General features: G+C 48.2%; 1 protein-coding gene across 3 annotated transcripts in view; it reads right to left on the bottom strand.

Moving 5' to 3' along the window:
* Positions 1-2,465: 2,465 nt before the first annotated feature.
* Positions 2,466-22,988, bottom strand: part of SEC14L1 (SEC14 like lipid binding 1) — a 76,623-nt gene continuing 56,100 nt past the window's right edge. For 2 of the 3 annotated variants that reach the window (XM_025361967.1, XM_025361968.1), the window contains 10 exons: positions 22,277-22,386; positions 18,233-18,422; positions 15,179-15,267; positions 13,515-13,585; positions 12,431-12,602; positions 11,977-12,111; positions 9,374-9,508; positions 6,640-6,891; positions 5,340-5,518; positions 2,466-4,935 (listed from right to left, as the gene is read on the bottom strand). In XM_025361967.1, the coding sequence (XP_025217752.1) occupies positions 4,830-4,935; positions 5,340-5,518; positions 6,640-6,891; positions 9,374-9,508; positions 11,977-12,111; positions 12,431-12,602; positions 13,515-13,585; positions 15,179-15,267; positions 18,233-18,422; positions 22,277-22,386 (1,439 nt within the window). In that variant the 3' untranslated portion in view covers positions 2,466-4,829. The remainder of the gene's footprint in view (positions 4,936-5,339; positions 5,519-6,639; positions 6,892-9,373; positions 9,509-11,976; positions 12,112-12,430; positions 12,603-13,514; positions 13,586-15,178; positions 15,268-18,232; positions 18,423-22,276; positions 22,387-22,988) is intronic. The other variant, XM_025361966.1, reaches the window with a different exon arrangement.

Here is a 22,988-nt window from a genome sequence, read left to right as displayed (position 1 = left end):
AGACTCCGTCTCAAAAAATAAAAAATAAAATAAAATACAAAATAAAAATAAAACAAAAATAGTTTTTGAATGTGTTTTCTTTGGTCTGTTTTGCAGGCATGCCTTTCTGGCTTGCTTTCATTGTTGGTGGGAGTGTTACTCTACTCCCCAGTCTGAGCCTTCTATAGGTTTGACTCTGCTACTTTCCTGATGCTCAGTTTTATGGAAAAGTATTTCATAAACATTCAGAATGAAGTATGCTTCAAGAAAGCTGCTCTGATTTTGCAGTGCTCCCTCCCTCTCTGTTGTTTTGTGAAACGTTTAAAACACCACGTCCCATCTGCTTTCATGGCTGCCCTCATGACCCTCCCAGGTACTTGCACAGACTTGGTCCCCATCCTGCTTGACTTGATTCACTCCAAGTGGTGGAACATGCTTTATTTCCTCACTGTGAGGTTCCTTCCAGAAGTGAGACTTGACACGTCAGTCCAGGGAGTCCAGAGGCAGGGCCTGGTCTGCTCCCCTCAACCCTATCCTCTCTCCAACGGCCTTCATGTCCCCAGGCTCCAGGTGCAGCCCAGTTGGTCTGTGCCACCTGCTGAGCACACACTGGCCTTCCCCTGGGGTTCATGTGCCTCCCACTGGGGTTTATGGGGCCTTGTGGCTTCTCCTGCTCTCCCATCCATCAGACATTGTGCGTGTATCCTCTGTGTTCTCCTCCAGACACAGATAACCTATGGGTCTGGTAGGTCTGGCAACTATTGGTGGTTTACCCCAACACGCCTCTAGTTTGGGGTTTATGGGGATACTTTATCACCTAGTTTTGCTGTAAATGATGTCCATAGGTTTCTCTATTATTGACTACAAAACATGTAACAAACGCCGCCATTTCAACCATTTTAAAGTGACAATTCACTTGTCTACAGGTTTTGGGTTTTGCAGTCTAGTTGTACTACCATCTTCCCAGAATCCCTGGCTTTCCAAGGCCTTCGCTTTTCAAGCAAAACTGATTCCAACTGGTTTGTTTCATGATGACATTAATAAGAACGCCTCCACCACAACTTAAGAACTGGAAGACAACCTACGGTTTGGGCTCTGCCAAAGTTCTGCAGAGATGGAGTATTAAAGGAAACATGATATATTTTAAGAATCATCACATTGGCCGGGTGCAGTGGCTCACGCCTGAAATCCCAGCACTTTAGGAGGCCGAGGCGGGTGGATCATTTGAGGTCATGAGTTCGAGACCAGCCTGGCCAACATGGCAAAAACCCATCTCTACTAAAAATACAAAAATTAGCCAGGCATGGTGGTGGATGCCTGTAGCCCCAGCTACTCAGGAGGCTGAGGCAGGAGAATCACTTGAACCTGAGAGATGGAGGTTACAGTGAGCCGAGACTGTACTATTGCACTCCATCCTGGGTGACAGCAAGACTCTGTTTCAAAAAAACCAAAAAACAAACAAAAAAAACCCACAAAAAAACACAACAACAAAAAAGAACAAACGCATTACTAATGGTTTGGTGGCCCAATATAAACACGCTGCTGTTCAAGATACTCCATTTCAGCGTGGCCCTTTCTGAAGGTGGTCAGGAGACGGGCTGCAGGTTATCATCCTACAACCCTCGCTGACTTTCCAAGCTGCCTCTGGCTTCCACCCTGAGAACTGGATCGCCAAGCCAAAAGCTTGGTAACAGCAGGTCCAACTTGACAACAGACACAGAAATATGAGGACATAAAGGGAATCCAGGTAAAAGGCCTCTTCCTTCCTTCCATCGCAGGTTGGCTGAGTCATCAAACTTCAGCACAGCTAAGATCCTGCCTGCCTGTGGACACACTCACAGCCCAGGCCCAGTATGGACGTGCAGGGCACCCTCGGTCTCCCCTGCTTCCCACCCAGGTGCCAGCCAGACCCCTTGGCTGTGTCCTACCAAGGACTGACTACTAGGAAAGTCAATGATCCTGCAGTTCCCAGTTGGGGAGGAACTGGCTTCTGCACCTTGGCATGCTGCCCTGAGCTGCCTTCTGGTCTGCCCTGAGCTTCACCAAGCCAGCAGCCTGCTCTGCCCGCTGAGTTACGACCGGAAGACCCACTGACTGGCAGGGGAGTGGAGATAAGGTAACCCAGGCTTCTAAAGGTCCACACCTGCCTATTTTATTTTCTTGGAGGTGCCTGATGAAAGCAATCCTTTTTATCACGACAGAAACATCACAGCGGGGATCGCCCCATCACAGTGATGTCTGATCTGGCTGTGTTTAAGAAAAACCATGTCCTGTTTTCTCACAGAAGCGAGGATTTCAAACACTGGGTTCGCTTCTGCATCAGCAAACATATGGCTGTGACCTGAGGACGGGCCACTCACCTGTGAAACAATCCCACACAAGCTCTGGCTTCAGAAGCTCTCTTCTTTCTTCAATCTCTAAAATTCTCCTAAGAATTTCAAACTATTCAAGGGAAACTGGTGTTTCACAATAAGAAAAAGACATTCTTTTCTTTAAACAGTTCACATTTATTATTGATAACAATAAAAAAATCTTTTAAAGACTATCAGTATTGTATTACCAAGTGAGGTAATATGTTTACAAAACATTTACAGAATTTGATATGCAAATAACAAATTTAGGAAGGAAAGTGAATTAAGACATAAGTAATAGAGGGAAAATAAAAGAATCATTAGTACTAAGAAACGGGAAATGACAGCAGCGTTTTAAAAGAGTGGCAAGGTACTAAAAGTAGAGACACGATGCCAACTGCATCCTCAAACCATAGCTGCCCCAGAATTCCCTTACAAGGGGAGTGAGCCTGGATTACTCGGGAGGAAACCCTGTAAGCATTTGTGCCGTCATGTGCTTTGAGCTCTTCACGATGCACTAAACTCTTTGGGGAGAAAAGAATGCCACTCTCGAATCAACTTAAAAAGAACAGATCTTCAGCCTGGGAGGGGGCAGGGCATGGCTGCAATTCAAACAGTTCTATAAACATCTCTGGGCACATGAGGACTGTTCAGTGAAGCATTTTCTTGGCAGCTGTCAGCAAAATCGCCATCTGAGACACAGAGAAAGAGAGAAAGAGAGAGAAAGCAGGGACCATCTTCAGGTCCTTGTGATTTGGGAATAGGAAGCACCGGGTGGAAGCAGCACAGATGCACTACTAACCCTACCTACTAACCCTACCTACTAACCCTACCTACTAACCCTACTGCGCTTTCCGGAAGCAAGGCTTCGGGTACCACTGAGGAGCTCGATCTCTAAGAGCAAACACACAAATGTGGTCCAAACGCAGGTGATCACAGCAGAGGCCCCAGGACATCTACAGTGTGCAGGCAGCCACTAGGGCAGACCCGGCCGGGCCAGAGGGCTGCTTGGTCCCTCCCCTGCCCTCCTGATCCCTGCACGGGGCGCACACAGCCTCCACACAGCTCTCCAGTCACGCAGCACCCACCCAGTGCCTTCAGAGCGGAGCTGAGACGGCACAACCGGGATTTCCATGCCTACCACGCACACAGGTGACAGCCGCGTGGGGTGTGGCATGACAAACACGTCCCCTGCTGCACACAGAAACACACGTTCCATGTCCTTATTGTGGAGGCCATCCCCTATGCAACTTCCGGACAGATTCTCAAATAACCTGCTTTTCCCATAAAAAGCTGAAAAAATAAGGGCCTGTACCAGCTACAGCAGGCTTTAAAATCAGGAATTAAACAGAAAATGTAAAAGGCAAACAAATCCCATATTCTGATTTGCTTCTATGAAGACTCCTTCATTACTCAAACTAAGTTTCTACTCACCCCGTCCCCCCAGCACCCCCACCGTCATGCACACATGCACACACACAGTACATGCACGCACACACACGCATGAGTCCGCAATTCCCATGTACACAGAAGCAAGGCTCCTACACGCCACAAGCCACCCTGAAGTGGATGAGGGAGATGCTGCTTAGCTATTAATAAAACCCCGTGGACAGTGTCAAGCGGCAAATGCGACTTGCTGGTTCCAAGACGGCCTCCTAGCGGCTGGAACTGTCTGGGCTCTGAGGACAACGAGCCACCAGAGGGCACAGAGGAGATGGGCTACACCGGGCTGGGAACTGACTGCAGGTGAGAAGGGCGGAGCAGAAGGAAACAGGGAAAGAACCCCCCACCCAAGTTCACATACAGAAAAATCCTGCTCTAAAAAGTATCAGAGAGATTTGAAAAGGACGAAAGAGAAAGTCACGTTTAACGATGGCAGCATTTTCCTAGAGTCACCAGGAGTCCCCGAGAGCCCACTTCAGGACAGTGGGTGGTGTGGGAGGGTCTGGCCCTGGGGCAGGGTGCTCCGCAGGTGGCCTCTGAATCCTCAGAGGAAAAGGGCCTCAAGGGCTGGCCCTAAGTCCACAGACCATCTCGACTGTGGCGGGAGGCGTGGGGGCCGCAAGGCAGCTTGGGGGCAGCGAGCTGGCAGCTTCCGTCCCGGGTGAGGAGGGGCCATCTCTGGACGGTGTCACAGGAATTCATTCACTAATGGACAATGTGGAGTTCGTTGGAAAAATTTTTTGCATCAACATCTGAGACCACGTCAATCCTTTAATTGGTATAGAAACTACTTTTCTTTCAAGAGAGCCCTTGTGCTCTGGTTTGATTTTGTGCACAACGTATACAAAATCTATGGCTATTGAGTTAAGTTAGGATCAGAGTTAAAACTACCTGCCAAGGTAGTTTTGGGATCAAATGACTACATTTACCATCTGAGAGCTATCTGCTATCTAGAGGTGAGAGGAGTCTGTACAATGTCGCCCTGGGCGGGCGGGCGGGCGCAGCTGGCTGTCCGAGGAGGAGCGGCCGTCACACACTAGGTGCAGGCAGCGTGCACTACCTGGAGATCATGGAGCTGGAGTGGGACTGGCTGGAGGAGGTGGTGGCGGCACTCAGCTGGGAAAAGCCGCTGTGGCTGGACTCCAGGCTCGTCATGGAACCTCTGTAATGGCACAGGGAGGGGCGAGGCCTGAGGACCACCCTGCCAACCACCCGCCTGCCCACACTGCCTACTGGACTTTGTGGCCCACCCTGCTCTCTGCTCACTTCTCAACCCCACCAGTGCTTGCAAACGGGGGATGGACCTGAGTAACCCACCCAGGGGGCCGGCTTCCCACAGCCTGCACACAGACGGCAGCGTGAGCGAAAGCAAAGGCAAAGTCAGCTCTGTCTCTGACACTCTCCCTCTGCAGACACGCAGGGAGTCACAGTGCCACTCCCTCCTGGTCCCCCGAGCATCCCCGAAACCCGACGCCACTGCTGATCCTGCACATGGCGTGGGACTGCAGCCTCCCTCCAACCACGCCCAGCCGTCCGCAGCACCTGCTGTGGGGAGAGCGGCCGCACCTGAAATCCTCCGAGCCGATCACCTCGGTGTAGTACATCACTTTACACTTGTGTGAAGAGACCTGCAGGGATGCGAGCACGTCGTCCACCCGGGGCAGGCTGCTGGCAGCGCACGCGGGCATGCTGTGGAATTTCCACTGCAGGATGTAGAAGCCCGGCCACCTGGTCACATGGGAACCCTACAACAAGCAGAGCAGTGGCAGCTGAGGGCAACTCGCTTCCGACCCCTGGCCCACCACAGGCTGTGACAAGCGCCAAGGGGGACTGTCTTTAGGATTTCATGTAGCTACAGGAACTATCTCAACAGGATTCAGAACCTATTTTGCTTCACTGGTAGGTTTGACAATGTCCTTCCCTCTACTGAGTGTAGTCACTCCTGGGTGCTGGGAAGCCCAGAGGGACAAGCTCCGTGTCCGTGGCCCTCACGAGGCCACCCCAGCCCACCCCACCTATGGAGGCAGGAGCATGGTGGGCTGGTGGTGCTCATGCTGGAGGGCGGGCTCAGCACAGCCTCCCTGGACCCGGCCTCACTTTCTCTGACATGCTGCCAATCATCCAGCATGTTCGGGGCTGAAGGTGCGTCACCCTAGAGAGAGACAGTCCGCGGAAAGCTCCTTCTCCATTCTCTCTGAAATTCGTGACTGTGGTAACACAGCTTAGCTGTTGATTGTTTTTAAAATGGACAAAGGATTCTTTTACTCTGCCTCTAAGACCACTGAAACACTGACAAGGCTTACCCCTGAAAACTGTAAAGGCAGCAAAATGATGCATCTATTACGAAGGCCAGAAGCAACCCCCGCCCCCGCCCCAAGGCTACTGTGAGCACAGGCACCCAAAATAACCAGCCACAATGTGAAAAGGGAACTGAAAGCATTTGAAACAAATTAGGAGGTTTGGTAATGAGAGTTAATAGTTCTCTAAATACTTGTCCCTCTTACTTCTATTTAGGGTGATTTTCCTTTGAAAAAGACAAATGCAACCCGGTGAAATGAGGCTGGGGGGAAAATCCTCTGAAGCCCAGCTGGGCCTGTGCGTGCGATGCCTTCCCTTCCTGTCACACGCTGCTTTCGGGAAAAGTCACAGATTCTGTCCAAAACCACTGCGAGGCCTGAACTCTTTCCTGGGAGACCCACTTGGCCTTCTGAGTCCCTCTGCTCCCCCAGGCGAGCTGCTCCTCCACAGGCAGTGCCTCAAAAGCTACACAGGGCTGCTCAGGGAGCGAAGCAAAGACTCCTACTCAAGACAGAATCACCAGCCGCACGGAGTCACAGATGCGCGATCTGCCCATGTGTGGTTTTACCTGCACGCTTTCTCCTTCTTTGCAGATCAGCGGCGACTCCACCATGCTGTAGTCGCGGCCCAGCTGCCAGACTTTGTCTATGAGCTGCACGTTGTTCCCACCTGGAGAGGTGATGCTGTGGGCTCCCAGGGAGTCCTTTTTGGCTGGCTGTGGCGACCTCTTGGAGTGATAGATGTTAAAGACAATGTCCCCTTTGCACACGTCGAAATCCCAAGTGATAACTGACGAGGCATCCACGATCTGAATGAGAATCTGAAAAAGAGGCAGCGTCAGGCGGCCACGATCCACGAGCACCAGGCCCACGTGCTGCCAGCGCACCGTCCCCCCCAGGGGCTCCGGCGTGCAGGTGCTGAAGCTGGGGAGGGAAAGGCTGAATGTGTACGGGCAGATCTCTTTCCTCAGAGTCACACGCCACCATCCATTCAACCGCTGGATCCCGCTACGTGTCATGCACCAAGCTCTGTGCTCTTTGTGACCTGCACCTATAGGCCCAAGATCTCCCATACACCATCTTCAGACACACTCTAAGAGGCCAGGTCTTAGTAACACCAAACACTGTGAGCTCACACACGAGTGGTTCAGAGGATTGCCCTCGGCTGGAGAGAACAGAAGGCCCTGGTGAAGGTGAGAGCTAAAGAAACAGCAGGCGGGGGAGCCGGAGGACAGCGTTCCCTGCGAGCGGGAAGCAGGGGCACGGGACCAGGCCTCCTGTGTGAGGCTCGCACGGGAGAACAGTGGCGAGGCTGGGTGAGTGGGATGAGCCCCTGGCATGGTAGAGGTGGGGTTGAGGCAGTCAACCCCTGGATGCTGAGAACCAATCGAAAACTGAACTTAGACACAGCGCCGACAGAGCTTCCCCACAGGGAATGATCAAAGTTAGTTTCAAAGATTAGTGAGGGAGGGACGTGAGAATTAAAATCAGCTGTGCAGAGTTCTGCCCTCACTGAAAACTCCACCTAAGGAAGCAGCAGAGCCAGGCCCGCGGCCCCTCTCGTCAGCCCACTGCACACCGCCTGCTGTGCCCTTCGGCAAGTGGCTGCTCTACAAGCCGGGCTCCCTTTCAATCCCGCCACTGCCACCTCACCACTGAAATGCCACTTCGGAATGTCCTTCCACGGCAGATTCAGTGAGGTCCAAGAGTCCTGTCTAAGAACAGCAGGCAGCACTATGTGGCACGGCCTCTCCAGCAAAGCAGCTCCCCAGGCAGCTCCATCCTGAGGCCTCAACTCCCTGTGCTGACGGCACCTCTTTCCTGCATTCACAGTGCGGCCTCTGCTCCAGCCTGCCTTTAGGTCTGTTGCCATCTCAGATCTGTGCTTTATTTAACAGCCAAAGCAGGAGTGAGGTTTTTACCATGTGGATGTTTACGATGCCCCCGATTCACAGGAAACACACTGCATCCCAAGTTCTTGAAACATGGACAAGAGCGATCGTGCCTAACAAACAAGGAACAAGGACTCGGCCCCTGGAGCCTGCCCTCCTGGTAAGAAATGAATACAGAGAATCCTCAAGACGTTATGAAATCTGAGATTCCCCTGCGTGTGTATCTACAAGTAAGGCACACCAAATCTGTCTCTGCTCGTTCAAACCATGGCAACAGCATTCCCTTATCCACCTGCCTGCAAGCACCAGGTGAGCTGCTCAGGAAGACGCCCCAGCAGAAGCCACTGGCAGATGGCTGACCCAGGCGCCACCACGGCAGGAAGCAGGCCGCAGTCAGCTCCTGGCCAGCACCATTGCCCAAGCCAGCACCACATCCTCACCGAACACTTGCTCTGCACAGAGCGTCACTGTCCTCTCCAACAACTCTGGGCCACGAACCTTGCCCTAGCTGAGAAGGGAGATTCCGGTGCAGGCCCCTCCTGCTTCAGGGCACTCGTGATGCTACAGGACAGACATATGGCGTGCACAGGAACGCGGAATGCCCCTGCTTCTCTACCAAAAGTGACAGCAAGAAAGGAACACAGGAACATGCTCCTTGCTCCATTAGACTTACAGAAACAGGAAAATTCCCAAAATATCTATAAACAACCAAAACCCAGTCAAGAAAAAGTAGCAAATGGGCCAGGCACAGTGGCTCACACCTGTAATCCCAGCACTTTGGGAGACCGAAGTGGGTGGATTACCTGAGGTCAGGTGTTTGAGACCAGCCTGGCCAACATGGTGAAACCCCTCCTCTACTAAAAATACAAAAATTAGCTGGGCGTGGTGGCGGGTGTCTGTAATCCCAGCTACTTGGGAGGCTGAGGCAGGAGAATTGCTTGAACCCGGGAGGCGGAGGTTGCAGTGAGCCAAGATCGAGCCACTGCACTTCAGCCTGGACGACAGAGCGAAACTCTGTCTTAAGGAAAAAAAAAAGAAAAGAAAAAGTAGCAAATGAAGCCTGTTCAATATAACCATGAAATAAACTAAATTCAGGAGTTAAGTGCTGCAACAAGGAAAGATTAGCTATTCCTATCTCTGCGTTTGGTGGCTTTAGTAAAATGGAGGTCAAGAGATCCATTTCCTTTCCAGGCACTCTGACCAAGCACTGCTAGTTTCTATTCTGAGAGAGACCGGCTCTTCGATGTTGACATTTACTGAAACTAAGTATCGAGTGTCAACAAAAGCCTAAAGACAAAGAGCAGAAAAACAAGTGGACTTTTCTGAAAGAAAGGCTGCCAGGAAGCCCTGCGAGCGCCAGGCTCTCTGCTGAGGAAGGGCCCGCCCAGGTGCAGGAAGGCGGAGGACCTACCTCGTGCGGGGCTCCTTTGAAGACACTTGCAGACTGGTAGATGGTCTCAGTCCAGAGCTTGAGGTCTTCGTTCTCCAGCTCCTCCGCAGTCCGGTACAGAGATTTGGGGACCAGTCCGCCCTCTGGCACTTCGCACTGGAAGCAGAAACACAGTGTGAAACCTGTGCAAACACAAATCAACCCCACGAAACCCCGACACGCCAGCCAGCACCATCCTCCTGCGCTTAACTCCTGGAAGTTCCTGAGAAAATGGAGAACACTGGCAGGGTCGTAAAATACTCTGCACTGCTGAGCAATATGTTTTTAAAAACCACTTAAATACATGTGTTTTACTTTGCATAAACAGGAACAAGTTGAAGCTGAAGTAGCATAGAATTCCTACTAACACGCGTGAGGCACTGCCCCCAGTTACTGAAGCTGGCTCACAGAAGCACTAGCGTCTTTATAATGCGCTATAAAGGAAGCGTATTACTTTAAGAAAAGAGTTTTGCTCTCAATAGCCACAGGCATCATTTTTATGGTAGGAAACTATAGCCAAGATATAGAATCAATGAATAATGTTTTGTGTCTCAAGTCAAATGACTGGTCTATAACAATACCAGCCAAAAACTAATGAAGAACCTCTTTTGAATTTGCCTGAAACAAGTTGAATTAGAATTTGTACGTATCATAAATCTCCTAATTAACCTTTATACAATGACTCTACAGTAAAGTTCATAAAATCGAAGTCCTCCTTTCTATTAGCCTTGGGAAGCAACTACATAGAAAAGAAACACTTCAGTCTTCAGCCTGCAAAGTGTCAAAGCAGCGATGTCGTGTTGGAAAAATACCAAACTGACCCCTGGTTAGTAATCTCTAGCCACCAGAGAGCAGAAGTGAACAACCTCCTTTCAACTACCAGCCTGAACAGCAGCTCAGGAGGGTGGTGAAGAAGTCTTAGAAGGCCCGAGTTTTTGGACAGCTCAATTAACCACAGAGACGCTCAGCATTGCAAACACACCACGGAGCTCGGCATGTGACAAACAGGTGCGACTGGCGGTGAGGCAGGTCTCCGTGTGCTCCGGCTCAATTCTTTGCGTCATAATTGGAAACAGCAACAACATGGGACGGCTAGCTCATATGAAAGGAGTTCAGAGGTTTCTACAAACCTGAGCCTGCAGTTTAACCTCACGGGCACTTGCTAAATTCTGGTCCTGTAACTTTTACTGTAACTTACTTGCTCTTTGCATTGCACTGTGATGATGCCCGTAATTTCCTTAAAGTGGAACTGATGAAGTGAAAGCTAAATTCGTTTTCTACATTTCTATAACCATTCAGAAAGTCCAAAGTCCCGAATGTCCAATTCATTAGCTAAATACCTGAGTCAAACCCAGTGGGTACACATCTCTAACGGGTAACTGTATATGACGGATGACTAAAGAGCCCTTCTGATAAGAAGCTTCACCCCCTGTGCGTTCAGCCGCCACAGTGTGCCATGGAACAAGTCACTGGGACTTCTACAGGCTTTGGCTTCCGCAGTGCTCCCATGGCACAACTGTGCGCCATGGGCTAGAAGCCTACAAGGACCCCAAGGTTCTGAGCTTCTCTGAATACAGGGTAAAGAAGAGGAGGCCTCTGCTTCGTTACCCAGCAACTCAGTGTATTAAAAACCCCAAACATATGTTGAGAACCACTTCCCTTCGTTTTTTTACTTTAAAGATGTTATCCAGGCCAGGCGTGGTGGCTCATGCCTGTAATCCCAGCACTTTGGGAGGTCGAGGTGGGCGGATTACTTGAGGTCAGCAGTTTGAGACCAGCCTGGCTGACATGGTGAAACCCGGTCTCTACTAAAAATAAAAAAATTAGCTGTGGGTAGTGGCACATGTCTGTAATCCCAGCTACTTCAGAGGCTGAGGCTGAAGAATCGCTTGAATCTGGGAGGCAGAGGCTGCAGTGAGCTGAGATCGCGCCACTGCACTCCAGCCTGTGCAACAGAGCGAGACCCCATCTCAAAAAAAAACCAAAAAAACAAAAAAAAGTCATCCAGCCTGGGGCACTATAGTGAGACTCTGTCTCTACAAAAAATTAGCTAGGTATGGTGGTGCACGCCTATAGTCCCAGCTACTTGGGTGACTGAGGTGGGAGGATCACCTGAGCCCACGAAGTCAGGCTGCAGTGAGCTGTGATCGTGCCACTGCACTCCAGCCTGGGTGACAGAGCCGGACCCCGTCTCCATAAAAAAACAAGGAGGGGGAGGGGCAGGTGGGACATTTTGAGAACATTCAATTTTTTAACAGCATTTTAAAAAATATGACAGCTCCTCTAAAATGGTTTAAAGATCTGATTCACACAAAGCCGTGTGAATAAAGCAAGCTACAATTGTATTATATTCTACAACAAATTCTCATTTTTATTTAATAATGAAGAAATGTACAGTATCAACAATTACTTAAATGGTTCTCTTTAACTTAACCCTGGATCAGAGAAATGGCGGCCAAAAGAAACAAAACAAAAACAAAACATCCAAATGACTGGAAGTTCTGAAAATCATTTGCGCAAATCAACACCGACCTCTCCCACCTGCAAAAGGGGCCAAATGTGCAGTTCCTCGCCTCAAGACATACCATGCACTCTCCACTCAGGAAATCTGGAATAATCTCTTTGTCGATGTAGTCCAGCAGGCCTCCAGGACCCTGGTAGTCATTTCCGGCATAAATGAGGAATTTCCTTCTGGTGTTGTCATCAATGAACGGACTAACCTGTGAGGAGGAGAAGGCCACGCAGTCACATTTCTCTGCTGCCTGAGTGTCCAAGATTAAAATGACAATGTGGTATCCTGAGTGGGAGGGTGGGGGGAGGAAATTCAAGTTTATATACTTCTTCTGTAAAGTCTAGTTGCATGGCATTAGGACCCTCAAATTTTGTTTTTCCCCTCTCTTAAACAATTTGAGAAATCTTACAGCTTTGCATGTTTTTTTCCTAAGTAGTCAGGACTTTAGGTCACAGACACATATATGAATGCATGCGTGTCTGCTTTCCAAATGGCTCACAGTTACTGCAAAAAGCATCTCAACGCACCAGCGTCCAGAGCACAGGAAACACCCTGGGCGCCCGCAGGATGAGCAGGCGGCCCAGTGTCTCCGGGTAGTTGGCCTCCACCACCTCGATGATCCGCAGCAGGGCTTTCACACCAGGTCTCCACAGGTGGCGCATGTTCAGCCCTTCCAAGTCCACCAGGCAGGTCCACGAGCTGCGGTTGTGCAGAGAGGTGTTTCATTCGACAGACAGCACACTTAGCAAACTACGTCTTCTTATTTTTTTTCCTTTTTGGTCATTTATAGCTATTTCCAAATACATCATAATCAGTTTTTTAAAATTATAGTGCTATGAACTCTGTTTATATCTACTTATACAAAACACACAGGATCAGTGTGGTAGGACCAAGGCCTGAAACTGCAATTAAGGCTGATTGATAATGCATGAAAAGCTCTCTCAGATATGCTCAGTGAGCCGGCAAGCAAAGCCACACTGTGCTGTCCTTGACGTGCTAAACCGCCCCACTAACCTGCCATCAACAGGGCACACAGCTTGTATTTTAACACATATTGTGTCTGAACTGCAGTGGGCTATGCTTCAACAGAGAGAGAGAGACAGAGAGAGAGAGAGAGAGACAGAGAGAGAGAGAGAAGCGCTGTCTCAGGAGCTGAGAATACAGCAATCAGCAAAAGGCCCTCAAAATCTCTGTTCTCACGGAACTTATATCCCAGCGAACCATCTACACCCTTATCAATGTCAACCTTTGAATCACTAAACATTTTCAGAACTCTTTACTATAACTTAAAGCTTGGTTTAAGAACAGAGAGTCATCTGAGTGGAGAGGGGAGGCAAAAACAAGCAAAGGACCTGCAGCCCTGGGCTCCCACAGCCCGCGCAGACTAAGCAGACAGGCCAACCCACTCAGGCTGACGTGACAGCAACGCCTGGGGTCAAAAAACCCTAAGTGTTCTGTCCCTTGTCACTAGCATATTACATGTTCACCTCTTTTCTACCTTTTAGAGCACCCTGGAAAATAATAAGCAGATTTTAATTCCAAAAATCAACTAGAAATATTTAATGCGTTTTCTCAGTAAGTTGAAAGGAAAAACAAAAATCCCACATCTACCTGATAGGCCGACCGAAGACTTTTGTATTCTCTTCGCATCGCCTTAGCCCTTCTTCATTTATGGAGAGAACCTACATACAAAAGGGCATGAAAATTGTCCATGATTAGTCTAAGGCTAAAACTACCCCGTCCAGCTATGGAAGAGGGACACTAACAGCGTATTACAGATAAGTATGTAAACCAAAAAAGTGACCTATGCAGATTTTCTTACACATTCACATGCGCTAACTAAACACATCACCACCAACAAAAATATTTTACTCTTGACTGACAGAGAACAAACACTGTCGTGTGCGGCAAATCAAAGGTAACGACTATCCAAAGTGAGGCGCAGAGGAATCCCCAGATGGGCAGGGGCCTGGCTCTGGGGCTCTGTCTTCAGAACAAACGCAGGGGAACAGCAGATGAGCATCTGTGAGTGTGGGAACACTCTGATACCACATGTGCAGCCAAGAGAAAAGGCAGCCTTAGAACAGACGTAAGGCATGGCTCAAGCGATCCTTTGCTTTAGGTTAACAAACCCTTCCCCTGTAGATAAAGACCATCCCCATTTTTATGTGTGATCGTGTGCATGTGGGGATATATAAACACACATGGCGGTGGGGGAAGACTAACACAATACACAAGGGAATACCAACAGTGAGCCAGGCTCAGTGGTAGTGTTTGTAGTCCCAGCTACTAAGGAGGCCGAGGTGGGAGGACCGCTTGAGGACAGGAGTTTGAAGCTGCAGTGAGTCGTGATCACACCCAGGAATAGACACTGCACCCCAGCCTCGGCAACAGAGTCAGACCATGTCTCTTTAAAAAAAAAAAAAAAAAAAAAAGCTGGCCAGGCAGGGGGAGCTCATGCCTGTAATCCCAGCACTTTGGGAGGCCGAGGCGGGAGGATCACCTAAGGTCAGGAGTTCAAGACCAGCCTGGCCAACATGGTGAAACCCTGTCTCCACTAAAAATACAAAAAAAATTAGCTGGGCATGGTGGCGGGCACCTGAAATCCCAGCTACTCAGGAGGCTGAGATAGGAGAATCACTTGAACCCGGGAGGCGGAGGTTGCAGTGAGCCAAGATCACACCATTGCACTCCAGCCTGGGTAACCAGAGTGAAACTCCATCTCAACATAATAAAAAATAAAATCAAAAGTGCATATTTCACGATAATGGGGTTATAAATGTGCCTTTTTAGTTTGTTTGTTTTCAAATTGAAGGACCATCCTCTTCTCTGCGAGGGGGACGCACCGCTGCCAATGGCGGCAGCAGCGGAGCGGGGCCTGGCTGGAGTCAGCAGGCATTCAGGACGGTCTAGAGAAAGATGCCAAGAGCTCGCGTTAAGGGCCAGTGGAAAGAAAGCTATCAAGAGGTCTGCTGTGAGTGGCGTCCCAGGAGAGGGCAATTCCATGTGGCAGTGAATGGAAAGACTCCGAACCGCTGCTACACAGGCATCTCGGGGGAGACCTGACTGCCGCGCTGACGCTTCCACTGTGAGAGACACTGTTATAACTTCTGCGTCTTCTTTTGAAATTTTAAGATGATATTAATGTATTTTCAGTTCTAACTACAAAAGCAATTCATGTTTGTTTTAACAGGTTGGTTAACACCCCAATCCTACTGGCAGAGAAAGAAAGTGACGCCACAGTGAGGCCTGGAGTCTCGCAGCCGCGCACTTACGTATCTCAGCAGGGCTTCCTCCCCGAGCGCTCTCACCAAGCCTTTGGTGTCCATCTGCCCCAGCCTGAGCACGTAGAGGGGCCGCCCATCTGCAGAGGAGGGGAGGAATGAGTTATCGGCACCATCCCAGTTGAAACTGAGGATACAACTCTAAGACCCTTAACAGGGAAATGTGTTCGCCTATATTCTAGGAGTACTTGAAGATCTTTCTGATTCTTAGAAGCAGCAACTGATTTATGTGTGTGATGGGGGGTGTGTGTCCAATATTTACCCCAAAAAGTTGTAAATGAGAAAAACAAAAACCAACTGACAGAGTAGCTGTGCAGGGTCCTGGAAATAGAAGGCTGTGCTGGGACGAGGGGAATCCGGCTGGAGCTCAGCTCGGGCTGCCTATATGCTGGGCTCAGTCTGAACCACTGCCCATAAGCTGGGTTCACCTTGAACAACTGGGGCTGCCCAAGAGCTCTGATTTTCAACAGCAAGGGAACATCAAACTATCCAGACACTTCTATGACTACAGAGTACTTTTAAATTTTTCTTTTTTAGAAAATCATTTTTTTTCACATCACAGATTACTAAAAACTGAATGCAAGATTTTTAAAAGCCAGCTTCCTTCAATTCCCACTCTAAGGACCAAGATAAATGAGAACATTCTAAAAATCCTTAAAACCCCACCAGGCAGCCTGTGTTGGCTCGACTGTTTTTTTTTTTTTTTTTTTTTTTTGAGGGGGAGTCTCTCTCTGTTGCCCAAGCTGGAGGGCAGTGGTGTGATCTTGGCTCACTGCAACCTCTGCCTCCGGGTTCAAGCGATTCTCCTGCCTCAGCCTCCCAAGTAGCTAGAACTACAGGTGCACGCCGCCACGCCCAGCTAATTTTTTGTATTTTACTAGAGATGGGGTTTCACCGTGTTGCCCAGGCTGGTCTCAAACTCCTGAGCTTGGGCAATCCACCCGCCCCGGCCTCCCAAAGTGCTAGGATTACAGCCATGAGCCACCGTGCTGGGCCTCCTTTTTTTTTTTTTTTTGAGACGAAGTCTTGCTCTGTTGCCAGACTGGAGTGCATTGGCACGATCTTGGCTCACTGTAACCTCCGCCTCCCAGGTTCAAGCAATTATCCTGCCTCAGCCTCCCGAGTAGCTGGGACTACAGGCGTGTGCCACCACGCTCAGCTAATTTTTGTTATCTTTAGTACAGATGGGGTTTCACCATGCTGGCCAGGATGGTCTTAAACTCCTGACCTCAGGTGATCTACCCGCTTCGGCCTCCCAAAGTGCTGGGATTACAGGTGTGAGCCACTGCACCCGGCCTCCTTTTTTTTTTAAGTAGAGACAATATCTCACTGTGTTGCCCAGACTGGTCTGGAGGTCCTGGGCCCAAGCCATCCTCCTGCCTTGGCCTCCCAAAATGCTGGGATTACAGGAGTGAGCTATCGCACCTGGCCTGGCTCTACTTCTTTATAGCCTGGAGGTCTAATGGGTGCCGCCTGAGATGAGCCTAACTCGTCCCATACTGCCCTATCATCATGGGCCATCCACACAAAGGGAAACAGATCTTGGTGGCCACAGTGTATCCCCGGAGTCAGCACTACCCAGCCTCCTGCCGCACTGTCCCAAAAGGGGCAGCAGAAGGAATGCAGACGGATCGTGCTCCTGAAAAGGAACCAAGACTTGTCTTCTGTGGTTAACAGAGGACCAGCAGTGCCATGCTGACATGGGACGGAGGGTTGGAGGGTAACATTTATCTTGTATTTGTCACCTAGTGAACTTCATCTCCCAGGAGAATCTAGCTCTAGACCTGGTCTACTTAAAGCAAAACATTTTTATGTGCTCCAAAATCTTATGGAAAGGTCTATTTACAGAAAGTTTCTCCCAACGTTTAATAAGACACGTTTGTTGAGGCCAGGCGCAGTGGCTCATGCCTGTAATCCCTGCACTTTGGGAGGCCGAGGTGGGCAGATCATGAGGTCAGGAGTTCAAGATCAGCCCAGCCAATACGGTGAAACCCCATCTCTACTAAAAATACAAAAAGTAGCCGGGCATCGTGGCGCATGCCTGTAGTCCCAGTTACTCAGGAGGCTGAGGCGGGAGAACTGCTTGAACCTGGAAGGTGGAGCTTGCAGTGAGCTGAGACCTTGCCACTGGATTCCAGCCTGGGCGACAGAGCGAGACTCTGTTTCCAAAAAAAAAAAAAAAAAGACACATTTGTCAATGACTACAAACTTTTTAACCTTTTACGGGCAGGCCTATAACAAAGTGGAATAATATAAATATACATATTATGTTTCCAGTAAAAATTAATAAAGTTCCAATTAACCTGGAGAAATACAAAACATGAATTGGTAATTCCAGACAAAGCAGAGCTTTGAGCAAGTCCTCTGAAAGGACTTGCTTAGAGGGAAAAAGCCAGTTCTACAGTGCTTCCCTCCCGCCGATGCTTCCAGTTCCACCCTGCCCAGCTCTCAAACTTTGGCTCACGAAAGAGAGCGTAGTTTTGACAGTGAGGTCTTCCTGCAAGGCAGGGTATGGAAGGCATTCGGGGAACTGTGTTTCACGGTTCTCATTTAAACCACTCTTCATTTTAGGTGCATCACCTTCATCCAGGCCTTACTCCCAAAGCAGAACTGAAGTGCTCACGGCTGTGATGTAGAAAACCTGGCTGAACCTTTTTAAGCTCTCATAGGGTTTAGGTCATTGAAAAGTCCCTTTGTTAACACTGCGCTACTGAAAACACTCTGCCATAGGCACTGCTGCCTTTTTAATAGGTCAAAACAAACTGTACTGCACTGAGGAAATCAAGTCATTTGCCCAAGGATGACGAGTGTCCATGAGGAAAGAGCAGTCCCAGGCCCTTCCTGCCTGCCCAGGGCGGGATGGGAGTGTGCCCGCAGGGAAGCGTATCAGTCTGTTCAACTTGGGGAAGGTGCCAAATTCTCAGAGTGAGGAGAAACGATGCACTCAAGGGGCCCCACTCAACTCCAGGGAAGGAGGCCTTGGAAGATATCTTCAACCACACATCAAGACAATGACGGAAACACAGTTTCAACTCCATCCGGTACCTTTGTCGTGATGATGCCAGCCTCCCGCGTAGTAATCCTGAAGGACCTGAGGAGGGGTCCAGGTTTCAAGAATGTAGTCTACCTGGTGCTGCTTTCTCCACGTCAAAGACTGACACATGATCTCTCTGGCTTTGTCAATATTAAAATCCCGCGCACGGAGAAACCGAAGAATATGCTCATCTTTTGGAATCTATTGAGAGAGAAAGACGTTTCTAAGCAACGTTAACAGATGTGAAGGGAACTTTGGGAGGCCGAGGTGGGTGGATCACTTGAGCTCAGGAGTTCGAGACCAGCCTGGCCAATATGGTGAAACCCCATCTCTATCAAAACTACAAAAATCAACCAGGCATGGTGGTGCATGCCTGTAATCCCAGCTACTCGGAGGCTGAGGCAGGAGGATCACTTGAATCTGGGAGGTGGAGGCTGCAGTGAGCTGAGATCACATTAACTGCACTTAAAAAAGTTGCTAAGGGAATAAGACCCTAAAATTTCCACTTTTCTTTTGCAGACAGGGTCTCTCATTCTGTCACCCAGACTGGAGTGTTGTGGCACGATCTCAGCTCACTGCAGCCACCAACTCCTGGGCTTAGGCAATCCTCCCACCTCAGCCTCCTGAGTAGCTGGGACCACAGGCACACGCCACCACACCCAGCTAAGTTTTGTATTTGTAGAGATGTGCTTTCCCCACGTTGCCCAGGCTGGTCTCAAACTTCTGAGCTCAAGCGATCCTCCTGCCTTGGCCTCCCAAAGTGTTGGGATTACAGGCGTGAGCCACCAGGTCTGGCCTAAAACTCCCACTTTTAATCAACAGTGAGCTGCATTATTATACTATTTAAAATGAGCTGGTACCAGAAAAATCTCCCTTACTGCTCTAGAGAAAATCAGCATTATCAGTTTGAATAATCGTTATGGTATTTCATTTTAGTTTCTGCAAAGTAGAGCGAAGGCATAAATAATTCCCTAAACATCAAATGCTTCAATTCTATGAACGGATCTATGAATGACTATGATCTGTGCACTTTTCTGTACACATACTGCATTTAAATAAAAAGTCAGAATAAAGAGAGAGCAGGACACCTGGCTTCTGAATGGAAACCTTCATAGTGCCAGCAACAAAAGAGAATTAAACATGGATGATGTTGAGAAAGGCAAGATTTTTGTTCCGAAGGGTGCCCAGTGCCACACCACGGAAAAGGGAAGCAAGCACAAGACTGGGCCACATCTCCACAGTCTCTCCGGGCAGAAGACAGGCCAGACTGCCAGATTCTCTTATATACAGATGCCGATAAGAACAAAGGCATCACCTGGAGTGAGGACACACTGATGGGGTATTTGGAGAATCCCTGGAACAAAAATGGTCTTCACTGGCCGGGTGTGGTGGCTCATGCCCGTAATCCCAGCACTTTGGGAGGCCAAGGCAGGCGGATCACTTGAGGTCAGGAGTTCAAGACCAGCCTGACCAACATGGAGAAACCCTGTCTCTACTAAAAGAACAAAATTAGCCGGGTGTGGTGGTGCACACCTGTAGTCCCAGCTACTTGGGAGGCTGAAGCAGGAGAATCGTTTGAACCCGGGAGGCAGAGGAGGCAGTGAGATGAGATCGCACCATTGCACTTCAGCCTGGGGAACAAGAGCGAAACTCCATCTCAAAAAAAAAAAAAAAAAAAAAAAGAAGAAGACAGAAAGGGCAGACTTGAAAGTTTATCTCAAAAAAGCTACTAATGAGTAGTAATTGGTCACTGCCTTATTAGAAAACAGAAATGTCATGACTTTTTAATGTGTATCATAATTTAATAGATCTCATACACCAGAATTCAGATCATGAACGATCATCAGAATATTTTTGTTGGGCAATCCTGATTTAACTAAGGCTGGCTTGTGGTTAAAGGACTATGTTCGGTTTTTTGAATTTTAATAATTCTGATTCAGTAATGCTACACTGCTTTCCCCTTCTAAAGACATGATTAGACTTCACTAGTAATGTTCAACTTTCACAAAGATCGTAAATGCCTTCTTAAAACCTACTGGAGATTGGTTTTATATCTGGGTTTACATAACTGGCTATATGACTCTATTTAAATACCGAGGAAATCCCTTCACTGCCTCAGAATCCAGCAAGACTCACCTGTATTTTCTATTTATTTGCCTCTTAAAGGCAAACGCTGAAGATAAAGCAGCAATATTTACTTTATATTTCTGGCCTTAACTATGACAATCTAATTAGAATTTCCTGTATCCAAAATGGTTCCCTTTACTTATTAAAAGGCATTTTAGTGTAGTTTATGTGTAATATCAAATAAGGAATATTTAACACTTCTCACATTTTATAGATAATCTATAAGGTCAGATGCTTTTAAAAGTCAGTATGACAAGAAATAGTAGCAAGTTAAACTTCACTTTTCAATTATTTACTACTTAAGTCAGACTAAGTCATAATTTAGCATTGTCTTTAAAAAGCCATTCGAGGCTGGGCCCAGTGGCTCACACCTGTAATCCCAGCACTTTGGAAGGTTAAGGCAGGTGGATCACTTGAGGTCAGGAGTTCGAGACCAGCCCGGCCAATATGGTGAAACCCTGTTCTCTACTAAAAATACAAAACTTAGCCAGGAATGGTGGCAGAGCTAATCCCAGCTCTCAAGAGGCTGAGCCTCAGCAGGAGAATAGCCTGAACCTGGGAGGCAGAGGTTGTAGTGACCCAAGACTGCACCAGCCTGGGTGATGGAGCAAGACTCTGTATAAAAAAAAAAAAAATCAAAAACATAAAACTGTAGAACTACCACGTGTCTATGTGATTGGCAATGGTGCTTTTGCCAACTTATTAGAAAGATTAGGAGATACACACAAAGTTAAAAATTATGACTGATCATAAGACTTAAGATAATTAAAAACAAAAACCACAGAAAAAGTCAGAATACAAAAAAGCATGTTGGGTTTTCATGGTGTGGCAGTATTGCTGACTAACATATAGGAATCTTCTCCAGATTCCATTACTGTCAATCAACAGGTTGGCCTCCCTGAATGAAGAACAAGACCAAGGCCGTGTTCTGAGTGTCGCGTGGACTAAGTGTCTTCCTCCGTGGCCATGTGCTTACCAACTCAGAGGCTGGTCCATCAGAACAAGAAGGGGGTGGGAACATGAGCTACTCATGACCCCAACTCCTGGGAAATAACTCAAAAGCATGTGGCCTACTGATGTGGCATCATCTTCACTCAGAAAGGACCACACTTACGTGGAAGTGGTTAAGAATGTAGGTTCTGGAACAAAATGGCCTGGGCTTAAATCCTGACCCCACCACTCGCTGGCTGTGAGACCTCAGGCAGGTTACTTCACTTCTCTCCGCCCCAGTTTCCTCACGTGTAAAACCAGTGAAAAAACACCACCAGAGAGAGCTGCTGGAAGGACGGAATAAAGGCCTGAAACCAGTGTCTAATGCACAGTAAGTAGACAACAAATGGCGGCCATCATTACTGCAGTGGTTTTCTTGATGACTGGTATTCAACGGCACTCAGTTATTTGTTCTGTAGTAACCAGGCTGACAGAATTAGAGATCAGGCCGACTACAAGTCACGCCTAGTTTTCCTTTACTGAATAATGCCAGTAACTTGCTAGATACATACCAGGCTCTGCTCACTACAAAAGGCTTACCATAAAAATCTACACCCTTATGAGGCTAAAATTTCACCAAAAACCTGAAAATTAAAGCTCAAACGTTTCTAATCTCTGATAAATCTCTGAACTCTTTTTACACCTTCTGAAAATTTGAACGTATGAATACTTGGAACACATGCTGCTTTGTGATGTGACACTGTCTGTAGCCAGACCTTGCTCTGTAAAGTCTAGAAAAATGTAGTTAGTCATGAATCATCACTTGCTATAAAGGACTTAGATTCCACAGAGACACAAATTCAATGACTTCTAAACTGGAAGAAACCTTCCCAGCTGTGGAAGTTGGGAATATTACTCTTGGTGACCATGAGCAGGAAGAGATTCCATGATTTCACGTAGCTCTGGCCCTGCACACTGGGCATGGTACCGACACTCACTTTGCCCTTGTGGGTCTCCTGGAGCCACTGGCGAAGTCTAATGAGGCAGCTCTCCTGCAGCGGAGTCAAATCGCCCAGGTATCTCTTGATGTAGTCGGCATCTAGTTTGTCTGGAATGTAAGTGACATTTATTTACAACAAAAACACTGGAGCTTTAGGCTCCCAAAGTCTTCCTGCTCAGTGGAGTTAACGTGTGGTCTTAGAGTCTTAGAGGCAAATGAAACCGCAGAGATGGCAGATGTAAACCAGATACCCTAGAGGACTCTAGGGACAGGCTTTGAGATCAATCACTGACTAAACCACAGGTCAACTTTCTGACTCAATTATCTTTCCCTGATTACCACTGAGTTACCTCTATTGCCAAATCACAATACTATTCCTGACTATAAGAGATATTAATGACTGTTTTAATTTCAAGAGGAACATAACACAAAAAGGACTCACAAGATATAAAATTTATGGAAAAAAAACCCCAGGAAATCTAAATCTATTTTGAATAGAGCTACTGTGTTCAAGAATGTAAGAAATCTGGTGGCTCACGCCTGTAATCCCAGCTACTCAGGAGGCTGAGGTGGGCAGATCACCTGAGATCAGGAGTTCAAGACCAGCCTGGCCAACATGGTGAAACCCCATCTCTACTAGGAATATAAAAATTAGCCAGGCATGGTGGTGCATGCCTAAAATGCCAGCTACTGAAGAGGCTGAGGCAGGC

Source organism: Theropithecus gelada, chromosome 16, assembly GCF_003255815.1.
Source record: "Theropithecus gelada isolate Dixy chromosome 16, Tgel_1.0, whole genome shotgun sequence".
Classification (NCBI taxonomy): domain Eukaryota; kingdom Metazoa; phylum Chordata; class Mammalia; order Primates; family Cercopithecidae; genus Theropithecus; species Theropithecus gelada.
The sequence above is the reverse complement of the archived record's forward strand: the minus strand, read 5'-3'. Positions and strand labels throughout refer to the sequence as shown.